This window comes from Eschrichtius robustus, chromosome 9 (genome assembly GCF_028021215.1).
Source record: "Eschrichtius robustus isolate mEscRob2 chromosome 9, mEscRob2.pri, whole genome shotgun sequence".
Classification (NCBI taxonomy): domain Eukaryota; kingdom Metazoa; phylum Chordata; class Mammalia; order Artiodactyla; family Eschrichtiidae; genus Eschrichtius; species Eschrichtius robustus.
The window spans coordinates 26936523-26949935 of record NC_090832.1 but is presented as its reverse complement, the minus strand read 5'-3'; the positions used below and the strand labels follow the sequence as shown (position 1 = coordinate 26949935).

At 40.2% G+C, this 13413-nt stretch overlaps 1 protein-coding gene across 1 annotated transcript; it reads right to left on the bottom strand.

The window, feature by feature from the left end:
• Positions 1–3728: 3728 nt before the first annotated feature.
• On the bottom strand, positions 3729–13413 carry IL22RA2 (interleukin 22 receptor subunit alpha 2). The gene is made up of 5 exons (XM_068551604.1): positions 13353–13413; positions 9671–9806; positions 7132–7310; positions 4866–5032; positions 3729–3878 (listed from the first exon to the last, which is right to left on the bottom strand). Exons 1-5 carry the CDS (start codon positions 13411–13413, stop codon positions 3729–3731), a joined length of 693 nt encoding a protein of 230 aa, XP_068407705.1.

Sequence of the window (13413 nt, the reverse complement as noted above, 5' to 3'; positions counted from 1 at the left end):
GATGCCATAAACCTCATATAAATAATCCCAAACTGTGTGATCTTGGGTTGCTGTCCTGTGAGAACCCATCCTAGAAATGAATTTACACCATGAACACCTACCTCAACCCTATATTGAGAACTCTCTCTAAAATTCCTTCTCATCAAAGTGGGTATGTTTTTTCACAATCCCAATTTCACTCCCTCTCTCCTTTTAAAGAAAACCTGGGGCGGGACTTCTGGACTTGACCACTATCCAAGGAGAGCAAACAATGCCTAGGAAATGACATTCAGTTGGAGGAAGAAACAATTACTCCAGAATAGCTCTGCTCAGAATTGCCCAAGATCTTGTCTCTGCTTATCTCCATCGTTGCATCTCTGTAAAGAATGGCTCATTCTCCCACACTAACCTGTGGAGGAAGATAGGCAGCAGATTGTACAAAATGATAAGAAAGGCCTCCCCCACCCCCGTCCTCCTCACGAACTTTCCCATGATGTCAGTGGTTCCACTCTTGCTTCATTAAATTATCTCACAGATATTAATTGAGCATCTGTTATGCACTGGTTCTGTTCTAGAGGATGAAGAGACAGCTGTGGGAACAGAACAAAACAAAACAAAACAAAATGACAGACCTGCCTTTACATTCTAGTGGAGGAGGGAAAGACAAACAATAAACAAGATGAACAAGTGAACAACAGTGTGTCAGGTGGTTTAAGTGCTGTGAGGGAAAATGAGGGGTAGAGAGAGTCACGGCGGGTAGTTTGCCATTTTAAATCGAATGGTGAGGGAAGCGTCACTGATAAGGCCACCTTGCAGCAAAGACCTAGTGGATGTGAGGGCGCTAGCCTATGGATAGCTGGCACAGCTTTCCAGGAAGCAGCTGGTAGAGAGGCCCTCAGGCCAGAACATTTGCATTTGAGGGCCAAGCAGCAGGGTCTGTGTGCTGGAACAAAGTGAGAGTGGCCAGAATTAGGGAATGAGGTCTGAGAGATTAGGAGAAAAGGAATCAGATCATCCAGGGCCTTAGAGGTCAGGGGAAGAACTTTGGTTTTTTACCTCTATGAGACGGGGAGCCATTGGAGGGTCAGGAGCAGAAGAGTGACATGATCTGATTTATGTTCAAAGCATCACCCGGCTACCCTGCTGAGACCAGACTAGAACGAGGCAAGAGCAGAGAGGGAGACCAGCCAGGTGGCTCTAGAAATCATCCAGATGAGAAAGGATGTTGGCCTGGAGTAAGGTAGGTGTGAGAAAAGTTATATTTTGGAGTTTAGAGCCAGTAGAATTTATTGACAGATTGACTATAGGATGTGACTGAAAGAGAGGAAACAAAGATGGCCCCAAAGCTTTTGGCCTGAGAACCTGTAAGAGTGGAATTGCCATTTGACCATCGGGCAAGATCAAGGAATGCCTGAAGTCCTGCTCAACACCGTTTGCTCATTTCTGGCTGGAACTTAGTGTGGGTCTAAGAAGTCTAATTAGGATTTCATCTGACAGAATTTACAAGTCTATCCTTTAAAAAACCCAAGTAACAGATATTTCAAAATACAAAGCAAAAAAATTAAAAGATTTATTGAAATAGTACAATATATTCCTAACACAATGAAGAATGTAACAGTTATCATTTTTTACAAAGTATTTTATTCTTGCCTAAGCATGCCTAAGTAACTTGCCTAAGCATGAAAGCAAAGACAAAGTACAACAAACATAAAATAAAACTTGATGCTACCTATTAACTTTCGTGAGGCAGCCATAACTGTTTTTATTTATTTATTTATTTATTTATTTATTTATTTATGGCTGTGTTGGGTCTTCGTTTCTGTGCGAGGGCTTTCTCTAGTTGTGGCAAGCGGGGGCCACTCCTCATCGCGGTGCGCGGGCCTCTCACTATCGCGGACTCTCTTGTTGCGGAGCACAGGCTCCAGACGCGCAGGCTCAGTAGTTGTGGCTCACGGGCCCAGTTGCTCCACGGCATGTGGGATCTTCCCAGACCAGGGCTCGAACCTGTGTCCCCTGCACTGGCAGGCAGACTCTCAACCACTACGCCACCAGGGAAGCCCCCATAACTGTTTTTAAATCAGTCTTCAGGACTATTGAATTTCAAAAACTTAAATGCTGTTGGCCACGCACAATCCTTACTCAATACCCATCCCATTGCTCTTAATTCCCCCTCAAAAGGACAGCAAGCAAAAAACAAACAAACAAACAAAAAAAAAACGTAATTCAAAAACATAGATTAAAGTAATTTTTATCTCGAGATGTGTGCTCAAATTCATTTTTTTTGACCACATGGGAAAGCGGTGAAAATAATTCTCTAGCTCTTTCTCTGTCTCTTACTATCTCCCTCCACACATTTCTGAATTTTTAATCAGTTTATTATTGTGTGTAATTGTATATAACCAGAAACACTTAATATATTTTTATCACATTTTGTAGCAATGTTCATGAGGAATCGTACAAATGTTCTACAATTCATATCTCTTCACAAAATAGACAGCCTTAAACACTGAACCCAAGGTGAGGAAGGCAGCTTTCTGTTGCTACACTGAGCCCGAGCCCATAGACCTTCACTTGTTGGGGCCTGGAGCTGCTAGGAGATTGTTGGTGGGCTTTAACTGGCTCTACAATCTCTGCCAGCACCAGCCCCTCTCCCCAATAAACTCACCACCCATGCTATGCTTTCAGCTGCAAGTCAACTTCTTAACCTGGTCCCCAAACATACCCTATGTCCCCAACCAAACTGTCATTCAAAAGATCCTTTTATATAGAGATTATGAAGATGCCACTGGCAAGGGATCCTTCACCAGGAGGATTGAATAATGAGTGTGGTATAAATTAGAGTTAAACGTTCTTTTTTACTTTGTTGCTGAAAAATCTTATACCTGACTTTGAGAATAAAGATACATTCTTCTCAGGCAATATTAAAAAACAAACAAAAACAGAAAAGAAAACCTTAATGTGAGTATGTGTTAAATGAAGGAAATTGTATTGAGTAGGCATCCTTTGGTATTTAGATGTTATTGCTGATAAACTTAACCTAGATATTAATCCAGAAATCATGAGAGGCTTTTTTTCAAATATTATTCTTATTTACATAGAATAGAATTTAAAAGAAAATATTGGTTCATTAAATAAGAATATTATATAATAGAAAATGAATATATGGAAAGTATATTCATATAAAATAGAAATATATGGGAAGATACTCATTCACATAAAAATTCCACTTATGTGAAAGTTGAAATATCTATGTCAAGTTAACTGTCAATAGATAGTGAAAAAGGATTGCATCAGGATTGCTTGTCTGTGATGCTATTTTAAAAAATTCATTCAACATTTAAAAACATGCCTACTGCTCCTTGGTTCTTTAATTTTTATTTAGCTGACTTAGAAGAATGGGGATTATGTTAGAGATGTTACAGTCAGAAATAAAGTTCTGTATTTCACAGAGCCTTTTGTTTTCTGCCTCTTCTTTAAATTCTAATGGTTTTTTTTTTGAGGGGGGGAACTGCTTAAATTTAGTTTACACATAAAATATAAAGGAAGAAAGAATGATTAAACAAAGAGTTCTATGAAGTATAATGGTGAACATTGCATCAAGAATATATAAAAACTAACTAGCACAACATTGTAAATCAACTATATTTCAGTAAAAAAAAAAAGAAAATATAAAAGCAACTTTCAATGAGATTCTTCAAAACGAGCCGTCCTATTCTCAGAGAGTTTGGATTGCCAGTCTGCAGAGAACTTCAAGGACTTTCCACACATCTCTGTTGGCTTCTCTGACTTCTTCTGTCTAATGTGGGCTGATACATTTCAGCCACTATACAGTAACCAGTGTGAGGTGTTAGAGCTTCAATTTCAACAACTCTGTGAGCTCCTTCATATACCTTTTGCTCCTACACACAAGGGGGAAAAATGAGATGATAAATGGTTTCCAGTAAGTCATTGACTTGCTCTATTTTTGATAAAACTAAGTTGTTCATGACCAGTTTAGATGGGCTGTAGGGTTTCTTCTGAGACACATCTTCCTTCTCCAGAGTCCTAGCTCACAGACTGAGAAAGGGACAGGTCACATGGCTGTGGAGGAACCACAGGACTTCTCCCTAGTGATGCTGATTGATTGAACCAGTGGTCAGAGTCTCTTTTTTAAGAATTTGAACTGTGCAGTGAGGAGAATGGAATCGATTCGGAGACAGTTGTAGACATGTGGCATGTGACCACAGAGAAACAGAGTGAGATTCTTTACAACTTGCTTCTCCATTTCTCCTTCCCAGTGACTACAAAGCCTGGCAGCACTTTATTTCTTGCTTCTGGCTGTTGTAAGATTGATCATTACCTCCTAGTAAAAATCCTTCTCTCCCCTCCACTTTTCTATTTGAACCAGTTTGAATGGATTTCTGTTTTTTACAGCCAAAGGAACCCTGTCTTATATGACACTAAAAAAAAAAGGAACATTCAATTAACCACCAAACCAAAATAAAGGCACCAATGGAGGATTATAATATCAGAGCAAAACTGGCACTAATATATAATGCTCTGATCCAAAAGCCACTTTAAAATAAGGTGTGTAAAGTTCATAAAAATGAATATTTGTGACAATCAAATGGAATTAAATATTGTTAATACCAATCTTTAGATATGCAGGGAAAATCAAAAGGAAACCAGCTGAATGACGGAAAAGGTGCAAACACACGTACACACAATTCTGATGGCGATGGTAACCACTAATTGCTTATCAATGAGGGTGAAAGTGAGAAGGAACTAAAAAAAGATAAGGAAAAATAAGAGGGGATAGAGTAGCAAAAGACAGGACCTATTTTATGGCTAAAATGTTGCTTAAACAAAGAAAAAAATACCAAACTTATCTATTCATCTGAACTTACCTTTTCCAGTGAATTGTTAATTACAAAGACTCGGTATACTAGCCCATAGTATTCCATTGATACATTTTTTCTTTTTTGGTCTCTATATGGTAAGTTGGGAGCATGGAGATTCACCAACAAAGATCCATTAACTTGGGTTATATTCATGACTGGAGGATCTAGTTTTGCTGAGGAAAGAATAGGAAAATTTGACAATATCACTCAATAATGTAATATTTCATATGGACACATTATGCATAATAACAAATCATTATTAAGTTCAGGGATCTGGCAAAAATCATTATGAAGAGATACTGCTAACACCTAAAATATAAATATCTGAGAAGTTTCTTTGCAGATGATTCTTTATTTGCAAAGACATATACTCTGAATCAGCTTTAAGAGGACATTTATCAATCATTTCCACAGCCTGCAGTGATTGTTTTGGAAAACGAAGTGTAAAAAGTTATTTGGGTGAAGATCTTAGTGTAAGGCAAATATTTTGTAGGTCCTTAAAGTTGTAAAATTTCAAAGCAGCTTGAAAATGATTTGAAGACTTGTTGCTATAAAATTATTTCAACAGAATTATGTTATATACTATGGAATAACAGGAGAAGGATCAAGAGAGAATTTTTGTTTCTTGCATTTGGTGTCAATAATCAGATGATCGTTAACTAGGAAAGAAAACTAAATAAATTAATAGTCACTTTAATTTCCCCCAGATTAACTATAGTAATTCTAAATGATTTAAATCGTTAATGGGTTTTGTTGTTGTTTTCTTGTTCCTCATTCATTATGTATTTTTAGTTTGTAGATCCATATCTTTCATAATTCTTGAAAACTAGCCATGATCAATCAATTTAGAGATAGATAGAGATAGAGACATACATGCCATAGCCTTGGATTTGGCAAAGAATTCTTAGATATGACACCAAAAGCATGAGTAGCAAGAGAAAAAATAGGTAGATTGGACTTCACCAAAGTTAAATACTTTGGGGCTTCAAATGACACCGTTGAGAAAGTGAAAAGACAAATCACAGAATGGGAGAAAATATTTGAAAATCATATATCTGATAAGGTAATGGTGTCCATAATACACAAAAAACTTAAAACTCAGTAATTAAAAGACAAATCATTCAATTTAAAAATGGGCAAAATATCTGAATGGACAATTCTCCAAGGGAGATATGCAAATGGCCAATAAACACATGAAAAGATGCTCAACATCACTAATCATCAGGGAAATGCAAATCAAAATCACATGAGATACCATTTCACATGCACTACGACTGCTATAATCAAAAAGTGACATAGTGGTGCTAAGGATGTGGGGAAACAGGAACCCTCATACACTGCTGATGGGAACGGAAAATGGTGCAGCTGCTTTGGAAAACAGTCTGGCAGTTTCTCAAATGATTAAACATACAGTTACAGGGTGACCAAGTGATTCCACTCCTAGGTATATACCCAAGAGAAATAAAAACATGTCTACACAAAAACTTGTACATGAATGTTTATAGGAGCTCTATTCACAGTAGCTAAAATGTGGAAACAACTCAAATATCCATCAGCTGAGGAATGGATAAACAAACTGTAGTATATCCGTGTACTGCAATATTATTCAGCCACAAAAAGGAATGAAGCACTGATACATACTACAAAATGGACAAACCTTGAAAACATTATGCTAAATGAAAGGAGCCAGTCACAAAAGATCACATATTATATGATTCTATTCGTATGAAATATCAAGATGAGGGGACTCTTTAGAGACAGAAAGTAGATTAGTGGTCACCTAGGGCTGAGAGGCCAAAGAGGGGAGAGAATAGGAGGGTGATAGCCAAAGAGTGTGCAGTTTCTTTTTTGTGGTGATGAAAATGTTCTAAAATTGACTATGGGTGATGGTTGTACTTATCTGTGGATATAGTAAAAAATTATTGAGTTGTACACATTATATGAGTAATCGTAAGGGGCGTGAATTATATCTCAATAAAGCTGTTTAATAAATCTAGGTGGAGGCAATGAAAGCCTGTCTGCCCGATGCCCCACACTTGCTCGATAGGCTCATGAATAAAATGGCAGTGTGAAAGGGATGGAAGCTATACAGACTCAACAATGCGGACTTCTTCTTGCCGAGACTGGACTGGCACTCCTGCGTGTTCAGCTTCCCAGTTAGGAGGACCAGTGCTGAACCCCTAGTATAGTTCACTTTATATAGCAGACTTTTTTGATCCCTTCCAACAGGGACGGGACAAGAGACACTGGACTAGATACTTTTCTGACTCACTTTCCCACCAGGGAGAGAACCGCTGTGTCATGGTCCAGCTTGAGTGGACCCCAGCCAGGGTCGTCCTCACTCTCCCGTAGTAAGGTTCCCATATGTCTGACGTTTCATTGGTAAGGTCACAGAAGAACTCTCGAATACCCCAGCAGTCCTCTTTATTTTTCCATTGTCTCTGTCCATACCTATAGAAGGGAAAAGGCAAAAATCTGAATTCCTTTATTCCATTGAAGGAGTCTTCAGTTTTTTCAGTCTATTCAGTTTTCAGACTGGCTGTAATTTGTCCTCCAATATCAGCACCACTGTGAAAGTTGACAGCTGCTCTTGAGTATCTTTAGAAATTTTTTTCTTTTTGTTAATCAAAGTGCTATCTTGTTGAAATATAAACTCAAGCTTGATACCTTCTGTAACATTAGCATAGGGGTTTTTGGATTTTTAGTACTTAGTGAAGTTTTTCTTCTGGGGTCTGAACCAACTTCCATTTTTGACTATGAGCTCTCCATGTCCTTCAGGCTCCTGAGGTTTCAACACTTTGTGGTTTTCCTCACTTCTCATCAGCTTGCTGTTGAGTAACGTGGCTGATTCCGAGAAGTTGCTACCACTTTTCATCTCAGGTGGCACCCAACACATAACGTCAATCTCTTTTTTGACAACTGAACGAGGGTTGTAGGAAGGGCTCTTTAAGGAGTTTTGTAATTAGAGGCTGGGAGAGACCGAGGAGAACCCAGGAAGAAAAGGTAATGAGGCAAAGCGCCAGATACGTTGATTCAGCCTAAGACTGTGGGATGGTGTAACAGCAAAAGGGAAGATTAATGCTTCCCTTCCTTACCAGTCACAAATCAAAGAAAATGCAATAAGATGATGGTGGGAACAGAGCAGGAATTAGAGGCTGGGGAGAAAGCTTCCAAAATATTTGTTGAAGGACTTGAAATATAACTTTTTAGCCATATAATGAAGAGTATTGCTGATGTCTGTACTCTGTAAACTATATGCTGACAGCAGTTTCATTATATCAGAAGACACCATAAGAGCAGAACCAACAACATATATTAAGCACAATTTAATGTTTTCTAACTCTTATTAGACATTGCCTTTGCTAGCTGAATTTAGCTGTAATGACTGGCTTCTTTTTTAGTGTAATACCTCATTTTTTGTCCTATCTTAAATGGGACAGAAACTTTCAGTAGACCCATGAGAACTGGATAGACCCAAAATGAAAGATTTTGAAAATATAAATCTGCATTGTGCTATTGAAAATATCACATAGGTAGGAATGGATCCAGGTATTCTGAATTTTATACAAGTTTAAGAGCTCTATTTAAGAAAAAGAATTACAACTATGAAATTTTTCCATGGGGCCCTAAAGTTTAATCTTCATTAATTTCATGGAAAAACAACGTCTAATCCACTGTTTATGTTGAACCATAAATAGGTCCACTTTGGATATGTTTATACTGCCTACAGGGGAAGAATAAAAAGATCACCAATCCCCACTTCCTACAGGGAAGCATTTCCAACGACGCACAAATCTGTTTTTGGAGTGGAGAAATCTTTATTGTAAAGGTTTGTGAAGTTTACAGTTGCTACACAAAATATGTTGAGAAAAGCAGCAGTTAAAGACTGAGAAACTTCTGGAGATAGTCCTTCTGAAGTCAGTGAGAGCTTGATAAATGGAAAAATCTGACTTTGGATCTACCCCATGCTGGAGAGACATGAATGAATTTATGGCATAAAAATTGCTACTTTGGTCCATAGCTACATCTAATCTTCTGAATTTCTAATAGAAAATCATAAAAGCTAAACTGTAATATCTCCTTTCTCATGTTCAGCTAGGATCTCAATCTATGTAAGAGAAGGAAGAGCTTCAACTCCTATCTGCATACTCCCACCCCCAGCCCCGTGAACAGAGGTGTGTGAAGGGGAAAACTTGCCATTTGCAAATCAGGAGCTTCTGTTTCCAGGTCTCAATCCAGGAAAGGAGTAGATTATATCTGAGTTTTGGCAACGATCCACTAGAATTAGTCTGAAGATCACACAGGAGGAACATGCCTCAGCGTGTTCCAATTTGCATTCATGCTTACAGGAGGCGTTCGTTTTTGAAAGGAATTTTCTAAATAGTAAACCCACTCTAAAGAAATGACCTTTAAATTGAAAATGTAGTTTACACACTCACATCCATGTGTCCCACAACTTCTTTTTCAACTATCAATAGCGTCAATTTAATTGAGTACCTATTAGGTGCTAAACAAGTCACTTCTAACATTCAGTGGACAAATGTGTATTGAGAGTCTCTGTTGTGAAGCCAAAGGCTGAGCCTGTGAAGTCTCGGTGCTGGGTCTCTGAGGGATGAAGTATCTCCCGTCACAGACTACACGTCATCATGCATTTTGTGTCACCTTCAGGGAAGACACTTCTGCCCCCACCTCTGCTTCTTCTCAACCCTTCTGAAACCGACAAAAGCTCAGATCCTAACACTCCATCGCCTTCTAGAACATGGAATCTTAGTGGCCATCTCTACTAGTTGGAGGAAGCTCAGATTACTTACGTTTTATACTGCACAAAATAGATACTGCTGTTGCCGGGACAAGCCCACCCAGGCTGCCAGTGCAAAATGTTGTGAAAATTTTGGGACTGAAAATGTACTCGTTGAGGTTTCAGAGACTCGTGGGCTGGCTGAGTTTCTAAAATAATAAGAAATGGAGCGACACTGAACATTGACATGAGCACCATCGTTATTAGCCATAATTTTCAATGTAATAATACCTGCATCAGGATTCCTTGAAATAGTTGCTATAGCGGCAGATGGTGGAAGTGGAGCCCAGAAATCAACATTTTTGATCTTTGATGTGATGATTTTGATGCATGCTAACGTCTCAGGACAGTTGTGATCCAGACCATAAAAACATACGTGATAAACTCCCACCCCACCCCTAAGCTGGAGAGGAAGTAACGGCAGTGAAAAGATAGTATTGCCCTTAATTCCACCCCTGGTGGTGATGGAATGTAATGACTGAGATGAAAGGCCTCACCAAGGCCACTTTGCCCACCTTCCTAGGAGACCCTGCATTACTGCTCCTCTGAGGCAAGCTTTCGCCTGGATTCTATTCTGCCTCCAGGACCTCAGCCTGGAACTCATTCCTCCTTTTCTCTGGTTCTTGCTTCATCTCTTCATCCTGCTTCATTGTCCTCCGCCTCTCTCAGCTGACCTGGCTTTATTGCTTGGAGGCCGGTTCCACTCCTGAGTGGATGCTCTTACCTGCCTGCATCCTGCTGCCAAGTGCCCGAGCATAACTGCTCAGGTGGACGGGTCCAGGCTGTGGAGGGAAACTGCCCAAGGGCTTGCCATGGAGCCCAGCATTCCTGAGAAGAGTCTCGACAGGAGTCATGGCAGGAAGGGGGATAATTTTGCACTGGCATAGTTTGTGCTTTCTTGGTCAATTCATGCGACATGAGAGCTCAATCTCACCTACATTTAGTCCACTGGAGGCAAGGACCTTTGACAAAATTTTATTCTAGGGTCTGAAGAAAACCAGAATATATTACCCCCAAATATGCCTCTTTGACATAAAAATTATTTTGAGCTGAAGGCAATTAAGAAGCAGCAAATGCAGGAAAAGCTCTCTTGACCTCCCCCTTTTTCTGCCTAAAGGCAGGATATATAGGGCTGGCCAAAAATTTCGTTCGGGTTTTTGGTAGGCTCTCGCAGAAAGACCCGAACGAACTTTTGGGCCAAATCCAATAAATTCTCCTTTTACTTTACTGGAGACAGATTCTTATCAGCCCAAAGAAGGCACCAGAAGAATCTGCAAATGAAACTTACTCCATTAGTTTTCTCCCACGTGTTTACTTTCCCGCAAATTCCTCCCTTGGAAGACTAAAACTGCTTTCCTCTGTCCTGTCCTGTTCCTACAGGTGTATCGTGCTTTGTTGAACATGCCACAGAAGCTGGAATTCTAAGCCGCCATTTTGAGTTTCTCTTCATACAGGATCCCCCCTGGTGTTGTGTGCTGCATGCATTAATAAACTGTTTTATTAATCTGCCTTTTTGTTAAAGAGTCCTAGCCCCCTTTTTTATTGAATAAATTTAACATGAAACATTGTGTAAGTTAAAAAAAAAAAAAAAAAAGAGTCCCAGCTGAAAACCTAAAATGGGCAGAGGTAAAGCTTTGCGTCTCCAGTAGGCCCAGAGTTTCTGCTAAGGGATAGGTGGTGGGCAGGACGAGTGAGGAAGCACATCCCCTGTCTCTTCCTCATCTTCTACCACTTGCCACCTGGCTTCTCCAGAGTGGCCTCCTTTCTCCTGGTCCACCGTGCTGGGAATGGCCCCATCCGAGGTCTCTGCGTTGGCCCTTCCCTTTTCCTAGAATGCTCTTCCCTGGATTTCCACATGCCTCATTTCTTCATCTCCTTTAGGTCTTTGCTCAAATATCATTAAGATGGAAGCAAATTCTCCTAAGCCCATGGTCTCAGCTCTGAACATTCAAGATGTGTTATTTTCTAATGAATGGGGCTGTTTCCTTAGGTAGTTATTTTTACCAACCAAATAGTGTCATTACTGGTATTTGGTTTTTGTTTGTTTTTATTTTTATTTTTTGGACCTCCTTCAGTGCATCAAGTGGTGATGTGTACTCGGAAAGAGTCAAATGCCACCATTGGTTTTGCTCACCCAGATCACTACCCGATCAATCGTATTTAGCACATAAAATTGTACTTAGCAGAAGTTTTCAGGAGGTGACAAGCATGCACAATTTCTGGAAGATCCTTTCTAGAGTTGATTTGCTATCCTGAAGATAGATAGTCCAGTGTCCTTTACCTCGTCTGTCTTCAGATTTCTTCTCTCATTTTTGTAACACCACTGCTAACCTCCATCAAAGAAAATAGCAATCCCTCTGTACCAGACACAGGGGATTTTACCTGTCTTCATTGAGTCTGCCCAGCTCATCTGTGAAAAACATATTATTGTGGTCTTCCTCTTACAGACCAAAATCCAAGCCTTGGAGAAGTAAAAGAGCTGGTACAGCTGCAGACGGTGAGGCTGATTTTGTACCTAGGCTGTCTGGCCCTGGAGCCTGCCTCTCACCTGTCACAGCAAACCAACAGAAAAGCCTCAGGAGAGAGGAGCTAATGGAGGAAGCAGAGCAATGAGAGGATGAAGATACTCCTTCTTCTTTCCCTCCTCCTCCTCCCCCTGGCCGGCCTTCATTAATCACTGAACATATTTGAACCTTAAATGTATATCAGGCCCTGTGCTCAAAGCTTTACATCTTCTTTCATTCTCACAACCACCCAATAAGGTAGGTATTTTTATTAGTACATTTTACACGTGGGGAAACTGAGGTCTAAAGGAGTTGCGTATCTTGCCCATATGGTTACAGGTCTGGTAAGATGCAGAGCCAAGGTCATTTGGGTAGCACTTGAATTCCTGCCATATTCTGCTAATTGAGTTCTTGGTCTGACCAAAGACCAAAGGCATAGTCTACTCAGATCCACACATTTCTGGGAAATGGAGGATTGAATTGTTTTTATGTTATCAGTCACTGGGCAACTGTACAGTCTTGTGAAAGTTACTTGAGACGCTTATACTGAGAGGTACCCATCTGTTAACTGGGGGTCCTAATGGCCTTGCTCAGAGGTATGTTGGGATGGTAAGATGCTCTCTGCTCTTGACGAGTTCTCCATGACTACCAACAGCAAATTCTCACATGTTGTTTATGGTCTTTGCTGTGCGAGGCACTGTGCTAAGCACTTGTCATGTATTAACTCATTTAATCCTCACAGTGACCTACAATCCCCACCTTACAGATGAAGTCATTGAGGCAGAGGAGGTTTAAGCCAGTTGCCCCAGTTTCCCTAGATAATCAAATGGCAGAGTTGAAATCCGGATTCAGGCAGTCTGGCTTAGGAGCTATGCTGGTAACCACTATGCTGTCTTGTCCTTGAAGGCGAAAGAAAGGCTAAGGAGACAGAGCGAGGTGTATGTTTGTCCTGTGTGAAGTTTTTGCATCCACAAGAGTGCCTCCTCTTTAGTAGCTACTTGTGAAGTCCGCATGCCGTTATTCAGGCTGCAGAGAGAAACGGACCCCATGTCTGTCCGGACCAGTTTGTGACAGGAGAAAGCTGAAATTTTTTACAAAGCCCAGAAATGCACCACTGCCATGTCTAACAATCCCCTTGAGCAGACTCAAATGACAAAGCTGTGAGCAATTAAAAAGAAATGAAGCACTTACCTACCACACGAGGCAGGAGGACACAGATGAGGAAGCCTAGAAAGCAATATTTAGGTGTCAT

Excerpts from the sequence above, each read along its gene's own strand:
- IL22RA2 (XM_068551604.1), bottom strand. The coding sequence starts at position 13,413 with ATGACACCTAAATATTGCTTTCTAGGCTTCCTCATCTGTGTCCTCCTG. Across the intron at positions 7,311-9,670 it reads TATTTTGTGCAGTATAAAAC|GTATGGACAGAGACAATGGA; the intron begins GTAAGTAATCTG and ends TCCCTTCTATAG. Across the intron at positions 5,033-7,131 it reads GTTCTCTCCCTGGTGGGAAA|CAAAACTAGATCCTCCAGTC; the intron begins GTGAGTCAGAAA and ends TTCTTTCCTCAG.